We start from the raw sequence: 13,235 nt of genomic DNA on the forward strand, positions 1-13,235 counted from the left end.
TATCACTGAATGTTGTTACAATAAAAACAATAGGAGAGTAGTAGTAACAAAAGTAGAGCTGAACGATGTGGGGAAATGTTAGACTGTGGGAAATGCCAAAGCTATAACATCACCATGGAAACAAACAGACCCTAAACCACAAAAGTTACACAGTGCAGCTTTAACTGAGAATTGGGATTTGGTCAAATTAGTTTGTTGATAAAGAAATGTTGTCATTTGGTGGAATATTTAGTCTAGAGGTGATTCAGAGAAGCCAAAAATTGTACTTTAGTAAGAGTAACATTACTTCAAAATAATGTCAAGTACAAACTCAAGTAAAAGTACAAAGTAGTGGTCTGAAAAATTACTCAAGTACCTAAAAGCATTTGTGAAAACTACTCCTCAAGTAAGAGCAACTTAAAGAGTGACTGTCTGGACATAACATCTGATTTATAATTTGAAGTGAATGTAATTTGAAGGAGCAAATTTGAAATAATGAACAAAATGTGGAGTTTTCAAAGAACAGAGACAAAAATGAGACAAACTAAAACTGAAGAAGCTGAAAGAAAGACACATGTTCAAATCAATTTATATTGTCACATAAAGTTTTAGTCAATTTAGACTCACTCACAGTAGGAAGCACAACTTTACTCAAGTAAAAATACTGTTACTTCAATAAAATATATATTATGTACAAGTAAAAGTATGGTGTCCAAAAACTACACTGAAAAGTACAAATGCATCTTTCTAGTGAAGGGTCTGTCAAATGCTTGTCTCCATGGTGATGTTATTACTTTGTCTGGAATGTTCCACAGTATGACTTTAAACCTTTCTATCTTCATGGAGACCAAACCAGACCAAGTTACAGGTCAGATCTGTGGAGAGGCGACCCCGCTCACAGTCAGAATGTTTGTTTTTCTAGGTGTTTTTGAGCTCTAAAACCACCTGGAATTGAATAAACGTAAGATAGAACTGTTTAATGTCCCACTGTGGAACATTCCAAACACAGCAGTGACATCTCCATAGAAACAAGCAGGTGAAAAGTTACTCAAGTAAAAGTCAGTGAGTATTACCTCTGATGTGACGACGTGTTCACTCTATGGAACCTAATTGCAGTGATTATCATAAGGGAGGTGGTCCTTCACACTCACCTCGGTGTAAAAGGTCACAGTAAAGGTCAGACGGACATTTGGCACCAGAGTTAAAGGTGATTCTTCTAAACTGGATTAAATCAAACCCCTGGAGACGTTATGCAAATTATACTAATGGATATTTGAAACAGTCTCAACATGGAGCAGATAAACTTTTGCTATGGCTTAAAGGTGCATTGTGTAACTTTTCTGGTGGAGGATCCTTCAAATTGTGTTTCTATGGAGATGTCATTGCTCTGCCTGGAATGTTCCACAGTGTGACATTAAACAGCTCTACTTTACATTTATTCAATTACAGGTGCTTTTATAGCTCAAAAACACCTAGAAAAACAAACATTCTGACTGTGAGCGGGGTCGCCTCTCCACAGATCTGACTTGTAATTAGGATGATTTTAGGCTCCATGAAGATAAACATTTTAATGCCATACTGTGAAACATTCCAGACTCCTTGCCTACTGCATTCATAGAATATTCAAGAAAGTATTCACGACAATGCGTTTTTTACAACTTTAAGAGACCAGAGCAGAGTTTTTCAGTCATGACAATGTTAATAACAACTAGCATGCTAATGGCACACCAGCATTACGTCCTGGTTTACAGACGACCATAACTGCATTACATGACATCACATTGTATTTAATCTATTGCTTAAAAAAATGTTTTAAAAAATCTCTCATTGCATTACCCATTACAACTAGGAAGGGTAGGTCTGTTATTATTGTTGTTGTTTTTTTGTTTTTTTTTACAAGAAATAAGTTGAAGTGCAATACGTAACATTTCTGATGCTCAAATTTACTACACAGCAAAAAGTGGAGTGTTAAAATTGACTCTCACAGAATCAATTTTAACACTTTCTCAGGGTCTTAGGGTTAATTTAACATTTTTGGAAATGTTCAATAAGTAACACTGGCCAAAAAGTTCCTATTTAACCCCAAACTCAAGTGTTATATGAACGTTTTGAGAGTAAACAGATAACACTTTGTAGAGTTATCCTGAATTAACTAAACAACACACAGAGGTGTTTTATTTTTACACTTTATTTGAGTTTTCAAGATGAAATTATGAACAAAACTGGTTCAAACTGGTCTTTTCTCACAGGAGGGTGAGAGGAGCCAAATTAACACTAGTGTAAGTTGAATTAACACTAGGGGGAGTTAAATTCATCTCAACCATATCAACTCTGGCAAATAACCCCAACTCCAACACACATTTAACTTTCAAATAGTAAAATAGCAAATAAAAGAATAATAAAAAATAACATAAATAAACATAAAATAATAAAATGACACTTTTTTGTGTTAAAAAACAAATTTACCCTGACATTTTAACCCTCCAGTTTTTGCTGTGCACTTGCTTGTTTCCGTGAACATTGTATTGCATTTTTCTGTAATGTTCCGCAGTATGGCATTAAACCTATCAAACTGACATTTATTCACTTAACGCTGTTTTACTGCTCCAACAGAAACTGCTTTTTTTTTTTTTTTTTTACTGTGTGGGCTCACTTCTCCACAGATCTGACCTGTAAACCCTCCACCTGCTTGTATCCATGGACATAGACATGCTCTTTGCTTCACTGTGACAATCTCCATGGAAACCAGCAGCAGCAGACCTCCACCAGAAAAGTGACACAGCGCACCTTTACTGTACTGTAGAGTTTAAAGCTTGATATCGGTATCGGCAAATATCGGTATCAGTATCAAGTCAAAAGGAAACAAACATCAGACGATCTCTAAATGTGAGCTCAGGTATATTTAAACCCAGCTCCAGTTCTCTGAGACAATTTTATGAAACGCAAAAAAACAAGCAGCTCCTCCTCCTCCTGAGAGAAATAAAAAACAAAACAAAGCACCAGAACAACAAGAGAGAGAGAGAGAGATGGAGAGAGAGAGAGAGGAAGAGTGAGAGAGAGAGGAAATGGAGACACAGAGAGAGATGGAGAGATGGAGAGAGAGAGAGAGAGAGAGAGAGAGAGAGAGATGAGAGATGGAGAGAGAGAGAGAAAGAGGGAGATGGAGATGGAGAGAGGGGGAGAAAGAGAGAGAGAGAGATGGAGAGAGATGGAGTGAGGGAGGCAGAAAGGGAGAGGGGGAGAGCTACAGAGAGAGATGGAGAGAGAGACAGAGGAAAAGAGAGAAGGAGAGGAGAGAGGGAGGAGAGAAAGAAAGAGAGGGAGGGAGAGACAAAGGGATAAAGAGAAAGAGAGGGAGGGTGCAGAGAGAGAGACAGGTGAAGGGAAGGGAGAGAGAGGGGGGAGGGAGGAGGGATGGTGAGAATGGAGAGAAAGGGAGACAGAAATAGGGGGAGAGGAAATGGAGACACAGAGAGATACAGAGAGAGAGAGAAATGAAGAGAAGGAGAGGAGGAGATGAAGAGAGAAGGAGAGAGAGAAGAGGGAGAGGAAAAGAGGAAACAGAGAAATACAAAGAGAAATGTAGAGAGAGACAAAGGAAGAGAGAGAGAGAGCGAAAGAGATAGAGAGAGAGACAGAGAGGGAGGGAGAGAGGGAGAGGGGAAGAGTGAGAGAGAGTGAAAGAGATAGAGAGAGAGACAGAGAGGGAGGGAGAGAGGGAGAGAGAGAGAGGGGAAGAGTGAGAGAGAGAGAGAGGAAATGACAGAGAGAGATGGAGAGAGAGAGAAAGAGAGAGAGGGAGAAAGAGAGAGGGAGATGGAGAGAGACAGAGAGAGAAGGAGAGATGGAGAGAGAGAGATGGGGAGAGGGAGAGAGAGAAGGAGAGGAGAGAGGGAGGAGAGATACAGAGAGAGAGAGAGAGAAATGAAGAGAAAGGCAAGGAAAGAAAGAAAGAGAGGGAGGGAGAGACAAAGGGAGAAAGAGAGGGAGGGTGCAGAGAGAGGGGAAGAGAGAGAGAGGGGTAGAGACAGAGTGAAGGAAAGAGAGAGAGGGGGGAGGGAGGAGGGATGGTGAGAATGGAGAGAAAGAGAGACAGAAAGAGGAAGAGAGGGGGAGATGAAATGGAGACACAGAGAGATACAGAGAGAGAGAGAAATGAAGAGAAGGAGAGGAGGAGATGAAAAGAGAGAAAAGGAGAGAAAGAAAGAGAGGGAAGGAGAGAGAGACGGATGCAGAGGGAGAGGAAAAGAGGAAATGGAGACACAGAGAAATACAAAGAGAAATGGAGAGAGAGACAAAGGCAGAGAGAGAGAGAGAGAGAGAGAGAGAGAGAGGTGGAGGAGAAGAGGTGTGCATTCCTGTCACGCTGCCATGATAATTACCCATTCGTCAGTTATTGAAGACCTGCTCACTGCTTTTCATTACAGCAACAGACGTACTATGAGGAGGAGAGGGGGAGGAGGAGGAGAGGAGAAGGGGGGGGGGGGGGGGGGGGGTAAGCAAGAGGAAGTGAAGCATGATGGGTAATGTGTCTGATGGTTTGGTGTGGGAAGACAGTAAGAAGAAAAGATGTAATTGTAATTTATCTGACAATTAAAACGATTTTGATCTGATTTGTAACACTGAGCTCAGAGAAATTCACATCGGGGGAAAAAAAAAACACTTTGAAAAGAATCCAAGAATCTCTTTGTACGAGTCGAAACTGCAGAATCGGTCAATCAAACCTGTTGCCATCTTGATTTACAGACTAAATCTCAAAATAAAAAACAGTAGAGTCATGTAGAGGGTTAAGATGAACATTTACAGGACACACTTTTCTACCCGAGGCTCCGTCAAATGCTTTTCTCCATGGAGATATTGTTATTGCTTTGTCTGGAATGTTCCACAGTATGACTTTAAACCTTTGTATCTTCATGGAGACCAAACTGGACCAAACTGCAGGTCTAGTCTGTGGAGAGGCGACTCTGCTCACAGTCAGAACGTCTGTTTTTCGAGGTATTTCTAAGTTATAAAACCATCTGTAATTGAATAAATGTAAAGTAGAGCTGTTTAATGTCACACTGTGGAACATTTCAGGCAGAGCAATGATGTATCCATAGAAACAAACAGGTGACCCTCAACCAGTAAAGTTACACAAAGCACCTTTAAAGGAAACACAGGTATTGATACATTTGTTTTTATTTTTTTGTGATTATATCAAATCGCAACTTGCCCAAGATATGAAATGATGATATTTAAAGGTCAAAAATGTTTAATTTATTCATGAAGTGTATTTTTGTGTGTGTATTTTATTTATTTATTTTTTTCTTTTGTATTGTTCTTATGTTTCATTAAAAAAGTGTTTTTCAGGAAAGCTTCATTTCTGTCTTGTCAGTGGGACTTTTGTAGTATCGATACCTGTGAAAAATGAGGATCTAGTTTTGATACTTTTAGTCTCGATTAGGATCTGATTCTTGATACTTTTGACAACTTTGTGCAAGTGTGAATGGAGAGAAGAGCAGCAGAGGAGAGGGAGAGAGGAACAGAGGAGGAGAGGGAGAAGAAAAAAGAGGCGCACAGGAGGGAAGAAGAGAAGGAGAGGGGTAAAGAACAGGAGGAGAGGAAGAGAGGAGTCGAGCAGAAGAGCAGAGGAGGAGAGGAACAGAGGATGAAACAAGGAGCAGACGAGGGGGGGCAGAGAAGCAGAGGAGAGGAGAAGAGGGGGAGAGAATGAGCAGAAGAGAAGAGCAACGAAGGAGAGAAGAGGAGAAGAGGAGAGAAGTAGCAGTGGAGAAGAGGAAAGAAGGAGCAGAAGAGGAGAGAAGAAGCAAAGGAGAGGAGGCGGAGGAAGAGAGGAGTAGAAGAGGAAAGAAGGAGCAGAGGAGAGATGGCGGAGGAGGAGAGGAGTAGAAGAGGAAAGAAGGAGCAGAAGAGGAGAGAAATAAAGAAAGAGAGAAGCAGAGGACTAAAGGAAAGGAGGAGCAGAAGAGGAGAGAACGAGGAGAGGAGCAGAAGAGGAAAGGAGGAGCAGACAATTAGAGAAGTAAAGAAAGAGAGAGGCAGAGGAGGAAAGGAGGAGCAGAAGAGGAGAGAAGCAGAGGAGGAGAGGAGCCGAAGAAGAAAGGAGGAGCAGAGGAGAGGAGCAGAAGCAGAGAGGAGGAGAGAAGCGGAGGAGAGAAGGAGCAGAGGACGAGAGCAGCAGAAGAGCAGAGGAGTAGAGAAGTGGAAGACTGGCTGCTGGCACAGACCTGGTCTTGGACGTCCTGGGGGAAGCTCCACAGAAGAGAGGGATCTGCGGAGGTAAATTGACAGACAGCATTAATCAGCGAGAACCAGAGCGCGGCGTTGGCGAGCTGCGCGTTCGCCAGCTCCACGCACATACATATTAATGAGAGGGGAGGGGGCACGAGACGGCAGCCCGCCACTGCGCTGCCAATATGCAAATGCCACCTCCTCCCGCACACATTACACACCAGATCATGTGCGTTTGAACACACACACACTCACACCCGCTCCACGTTTGTACCGCGCTATTGTGTTTTCCACGAGCTTAAATGGAGATTATTGTATGTGCTATAAATACAGATACTGCAGATCAGGAGATACAAACGACGAGATGCACAGAGATTATCAGACAAAATAAAAGATACACATACTGGAGATTTACGAGTCACAAATGAGGAGAGTTACACAAAGATGATCAGACAAAATAAAGGATTACGCGAGGAGCTGACGAGCTGTGATGGGCATTTCGGGTTCTATGTCATTTGTTTAAAAAAGAAAGTAAAAAGCATTCAAGGTATTACTTTTTTTTTTTTTTTTTTTTTTTATTTATAAAGCACTTTTAAATGACAATAAAAATGGCATTCAGAAAGCACAAAAGCAGACAATGATACAAACAATTCAATAAATCTATTAATAAAACTGAATCAAAATAAATCAGACATAAAATCAAGTAAAAACTGTGAAATTAAGGCCAACTGATAAAAATTTGTCTTAAGAGGTGATTTAAAAGATGCTCCTGATGGTGCGAACTGAAAAGACTCCATCACCTTCGTCCGGAGCCTGGACTTGGGAACCTGCCTGAGGATCTGCGGCTGCGGGAGGCTCATATAGGCTTAAAAGTTCTAAAATGTAACTTGTCAGGATAAACAAAAAACATCATAAACAAAAACAAAAAATCCCTAAATTTTTCATTCTCATTACTATTTATTTTGTACGATCATAAATGATAAACTTTGTGCCTAAGATAACATTATAGTTTGTATGACCATAAACGAAAATATGTTTCTGCATGTGTGTATATGTGTGTTATGCATATGTGTATGAACATTTATATATATGGGCCCGGTCAAGCAGCAGCAAGGCCAAAAATTCAAGTGAATTCATCTGATATAAAACTGTATTGAACAGATACATATGTACTCTAGTTTATGAAACTGTTGACCTTTTTTCTGTACCATTTTTGGTTCTAAAGTTCCATATGTTTTAAACAGACCATGTATGAAACATGGAACAAAAATTATTTCCCAAATTTCAAAGACCTGCAAATCATGTAAATAAATGGATGTATTTCATCATATCTTGTGTTATTCCATCTTTGAACTGTTGATGAAGGGACAGGATTTAAAAAAAAAAAAAAGTATTTAAAATGATAAAAATTTGCTTGGAAGGACTGACATATTTTATAGAAATAGTTTCCTTTCATTTTGAAGTAATATTAAAGTATTTGGAAGAAAAAGTTGACAAATGATGTAAAATCCTGCACCTTCTACTTGTTTGCACAATTTTCCCTCCGTTACTTTTCCCTCCGTTACCATGACCTTTCTTAATAAAAAATCTCATGAGTCAAAAAGTAAGAGGTTTTTCAACCTAATCTTGTACCATATGGTAGAAAACTATATGAAGCAAATATTCAAACCAGTTTGTTAAGGATATGGAAGTGAGAACCAAGAGTTATCACTGTTTGGATTTATTGACCAAAAAGTGCTGCATATTTCATTTCCTCCGTTACCGACATGAGTTTTTAAATTTTTTGTCAACAACTTGAAAGAATATCACAGGTTTAACTTGACCCTGTTGGAGTGTAACTCTTTCCTACATTCTGATACTTTACTTATTTCAATAGTTCCTCTAGTTTCTGAATAAGAGACATTTGAATGTCAAAAATCTGCCCCTGTTTCCCTCCGTTACCACTTGACCAGACCCATGAGTATATGTACTGGATCTCTATGTATATATATATATATATATATATATGTGTGTACATGTGCGTGTGCATGGATATGTATGTATGTATGTGTGGATATGTTTTTGTATATATGTGGGTATATTTTTGCAAATGCACTCCAAAGGTGATATAAAAAAATAAATATGATTGTGATTATATGAAAACAATTGGGGTAGAACTCCATAAGTTTTTCTTTTTTTTTTTTTTTTAACTTCATCCTCCTCCTTTTGAGCACCAGGTTCCAAATCTGTTCATGAACATATCACTATATTTGTTATTGTTTTTCAATTTTGTTGTACCTGGCTCAAACAAATAAATAAATGAAATGAAATAAAAATAAATGAGTTGTTATGGGGCAAAATGAGCTAAAAGAAACAGAGGGAACTACATAGACCATGATGCTTTGCTCTGTTTCAGTCCAGTTTACACGATGAAATCTCTTATTAAGCACTTTTAAATCTTAAATCTTTAGTGTATGACAGAACCAAAGACTTGTCAAGATATTTTTAAAGGAAAAAGTGTCAGCCTCTACAAAATATCTCAATAAATATCGTACCGTGAGCTGCATATCTTGAAAATATCGTACAGAGAAATTTGGATGTAGTTACATCTTTAGTAACTTTGTGCAAAACTTAAAAGCGTTAAAAGTGATCAGTTAAAATGTTCAAATTGATTCTAAAACCCACAGGAGCCAGGGAAGAGAAGTCAAACATGGTCATGTGTCGATGTTAAACCAGTGAGGAGATGAGGTGGGAGCTGCAATAGTCTAGACGAGAAGATGAGTGGATGAGTTTTTCAAGATCAGGGCAGGAGAGGAGAGTTTGCTGATTGTGCAGATGTGAAGAAAACAGGATTGGCTTGGAAGTTGAGGTGAGAGACAAAAATGACCCTGAGGACAGCAATATTTTTATGCCAACGTACAGACTGAAAAATGATTATACAAAGCAAAAAATGACACTTAGTTAGACACAAAAATGAAAGGTGTGCTATGTAACTTTTCAGGCGCAAGGTCACAGCTGCTCGTCTCCATGGAGATGCTGCTGCTGTGCCTTCAGTGTTAAACAGCACAGCATTAAACACCAGTAACATGTCAGATCTGTGGAGAGGTGAACCTGCTCACAATAAAGGCCGACACACACTCCAGGATTTTTCTGTCTTAAACGATTTTTAAATGTGGGACAAAAAGCTCACACCACAAACATGAGAAGAATCTGATGAGATTTGAAATCTCCAGTCTGACAGACTGCAGTGGAATCAGTCTGAGGGACACAGGATATAAATCTGTGAGTGAGATCGCATCAGCTGTTTCCTCCAGTAAAACCAATCGCTCTGAGACTCTGAAGTGTTCAAAGATCAGACTTTGCACTTCTAGTTTAGATACAAGTCAAAACAGTTTTATTATTATTTGTGAAATGTGTTTTATTATTATTTGGGAAATGTGGAGCTTCAGATATATGATTTTTAAAGCATCAAAGATTGGAGATAAAGTCTAATTAAAGTGGACAATCTGTAACTTCAGCTCGATCCGAGCGCTGTGTGGATGTAAACAGACACACGTGAGGAACTACTCCCACCTTTTTACTTTTAAACTGGATTTATAGGCGAGTTTCAGCTGACGTCATTGTTATTAAAAGCCCACGTTGCATGCTGGGAAATATTTTAGTCGGCAGCAAGAAACAGGATAGCGGTCAAACACAGTGCGTAACCTCGCGTATTTATCCCTGATAATGGTAAATTCCTGCTGCATTATCGGATGCACAAATAGAAGCACGGAAGAAGGAAAATGTCTTTTTTGTATTCTGTTTCCATCAGTCTGAACACTTTTTTCAGCAGGTTCGTTCAAGCTGGTTTGTGGCTCTGAGTTTTGGTGAGAAACTGTGGATTCTAAGTTAGGATCGGATGTGAAGTACATGTGGTAATTTCATCCTGGGATTTATCAGAAACTGTTGCTACGTCGCTACGGAATCTTTTGTTTTGTCTTTTGAAGAGATTCAGCAATCGTTTGAGCGTGACCTTGTTGTTCTGGTATTTGTGTCCCAAATTCAGTTGTGGTTTGTAGTCCATATGATTCAGATCACAATGTGGCTCTCCTGTCAAAAAGACGACACATTTCGCCTTAAAATGTATTGATTATTAACACATAAAAATAATTTATTTAACAAAAATGCACAAAATTGTGACGAAATGAGCCCAACATATGCGGTCTGAACTTGTTGGAGTCCACGGTTTGTTAGGATCTTCTACGTTTGCTCTGCGGATGTTTGAAAGTCATTTAATTCACCGTTAGTGGTTCTTTTCACTCAGAATATGAAAAAGACGTTTTCCTTCTTCCGTGTTTCCATTTGTGCATCTGATAATGCAGCAGGAATTTACCATTATCAGGGATAAATACATGAGGTTACACACTGTGTTTAACCACTATCCTGTTTCTTGCCTCCGACCAAAATATTTCCCAGCAGCAACGCAGGCTTTTAATAACAATGAAACTGGCCTGTAGAGCTGTTTTGTGGACCGGTGTAATTATTTGCAACGAACAATTTCTATGGATAATGTGGATGAGATGCTGCACTTTAAATTGACCACTTTAAGAGAGGTGAGGAATAAAGCTGAATCATTATTTTCACTGTTTTCTGAGTTTGTATCTTCAGTTTTTTTCATTTTTATTTATTTCTGTGTTTATCAATATTCAAATATCAACATCTTTTTTCCCTTTTAAAAGGGAAACCAAATTACAAGAGTCTTGATGTATAATGCAACTTTCCTCATTTCAAAAGCCCTTTATTAGCCCATTATTTTGGGACCTACTCAGAAATACTATGAGATTAAGAAGTTTGTTTGTTTTTTTATTATTATTTTTAAGTTATTCTTTTCTTCTCCCCTCAAACCCGGGCAGAACATCTCTGCACGTCATAAACACGGATCTTCTATTCCAAGGTCAAGACTCAACCTGGACTGGAACAGAGAGAGAGAGAGAGAGGAGAGGAGGAGAGAGGAGGAGAGAGGGAGAGGAGATAGAGGTGAGATGAGGGGAAAGGGGTGAGAGGGGAGATGGAGAGAGTTTAGGAGAAGACGAGGAGAAGTAAATGAGAGAGGAGAGAGAGGGGTGAGGGGGTTAGGGGGAAAGAGAAAGAGAGGGGAGAGAAGGTTAGGAGAAGAGAGAGAGGAGAAGAAGAGAGGGATGAGAGGACAGGCTAGGAGGAGATTAGGAGGATAGGGTGAGAGAGGAGAGGAGGAGAGAAAGAGAGGAGGTTATGAGGAGAGGGGGAGAGGGGAGGAAGAGAAAAAGAGAGGAGTTTTTCAGGAGAGGAGGAGAGGGAAGGCGGAGAGGAGAGGAGGAGGTGAGGAGAGAGGAGAGGAGAGAGAGGAGGTTTTGAGGAGAGGAGGAGAGAGGAGCGAGAGATGAGGGGAGAGGAGGAGGAGAGAGTGAGGGGAGAGTTTTCGAGAGATGAGGGTCTGGGTGTGAACAGGGAGCAGAGGGGGAGCAGCAGAACATGCAGAGAAGCAGCAGGACGAGCATCTCTCCCACATCACACACACAAACAAACCCCAGGACCTGTCTGCACCTGCCGCTCGCAGCTCTGCACCTGCCGCTCGCACCAGGACAGTGTGTTCAACAGGTAAACACGGACACTGCTGCTTCAGAGGAAACCAAACAGGGAACTTTTACCATCAACATTTTAGTATTTATCTGAACTTCACCGACCTCTTACACGTCACACTGACCTGGAAACAACTCACGCAAAACACTCGGGTCATCACAGCATCCACGAGCGAAGCAGAAATGACCTTTGAGTTTCAATTCAAGCCAAAGTATCACATCTTTTGAATGGTGAAAAATGTGATGTGATCCTTTAATGTTCTGGTAGTCCTGCATTTTGGAACTACACTTTCTCAAACTGTATAACTCACCAGCTCTTAACTTTTTTTTTTTTTTTTTTAATCCAAGCCAAAGGTAAATTCAGGGGAAAATCTCACAAGATCAGTTTCTTGTGAAGATCTTGTAGCACGAGATCTTGTCCCTATTTATTTATTTTATTGTCTATGTCAGTGTGAGCCAGCTTTGCTCTGACATAAAAAAGACTGGAGCACAGGTGAGGGAGGGAAGAAGCCAGGTGAGGGGAGAAACAAGATGAGGGGAGGAGCCAGGGAAGGGGAGGAACCAGGTGAGGGGAGGAGCCAGGGGAGGGGAGGAGCCAGGGGAGGGACGGGGAATAACCAGGTGAGGGGAGGAGCCAGGTGAAGGTAGGAGCCAGGGGACTGGAGGAGCCAGGTGGGGGGGGGGGGAGCCAGGTGAGGGGAGGAGTCAGGTGAGGGGAGGAGCCAGGTGAGGAGAGGAGAAAGGGGATGGGAGGAGCCAGGTGAGGGGAGGAGCTAAGTGAGGGGAGGTACCAGGTAAACGGAGGAGCCAGGTGAGGGGAGGAGCTAAGTGAGGGGAGGTGCCAGGTGAAGGGAGGAGCCAGGTAATGGGAGGAGCCAGGTAAGGGGAGGAGAAAGGTGAGGGGAGGACCCAGGTGAGGAATGATGAGGAACCAGGTGAAGGGAGGAGAAAGGTGAGAGGAGGAGTAAAGGGAGGAGCTAGGTGAGGGAAGGTGAAGAGCCAGGTGAGGTGAGGGGGAGGAGCCAGGTGAGGGGAAGAGGAGGGGCCATTTACTGGGAAAACAATCTGAAAATTGTGGATGGAAATGCTGGACCTAATTTTTCCTTTTTTAAAAATATGAAAAACAAAATTACTTATGAAATGGTTTGCACTGGTCCAAAGTTTTTGCTCACTTTTCTTATACTTCTAAGCTCTTCTCACAGCCCTCAGAGACCACAGCGTTAGCCTGAGTCCCACTGAGTTTTACTGTGACAGTAAAGCTGACTAGGATGCTACAGTGCACTTCAGAATCAGAATCAGATCATTTGACAATAGACCTCTTCATAATCAGATGCAGACAGGACACAGCCGACTTATTCTGACCTCAAGAGCTGATTTTATAATATATCTGTACTGAGGCCAGGCAGAACCGCACTCAAATACATGGAAAGAAATCTGGAACAGACCCTT

At 40.9% G+C, this 13,235-nt stretch overlaps 1 protein-coding gene across 2 annotated transcripts in view; it reads right to left on the reverse strand.

Annotated features, from left to right (window-relative positions):
• The window catches only part of LOC110162786 (DENN/MADD domain containing 1B), a 378,748-nt gene that overhangs the window by 290,132 nt on the left and 75,381 nt on the right, over positions 1-13,235 (reverse strand). For both annotated transcript variants that reach the window (XM_055165337.1, XM_020927684.2), the window contains exon 3: positions 6,207-6,250. In XM_055165337.1, coding sequence (XP_055021312.1) covers positions 6,207-6,250 — 44 coding nt within the window. The remainder of the gene's footprint in view (positions 1-6,206; positions 6,251-13,235) is intronic.

The sequence above is a fragment of the Boleophthalmus pectinirostris genome, unplaced genomic scaffold (genome assembly GCF_026225935.1).
Source record: "Boleophthalmus pectinirostris isolate CB_2022bp ecotype Guang Dong unplaced genomic scaffold, ASM2622593v1 HiC_scaffold_7, whole genome shotgun sequence".
NCBI lineage: Eukaryota > Metazoa > Chordata > Actinopteri > Gobiiformes > Gobiidae > Boleophthalmus > Boleophthalmus pectinirostris.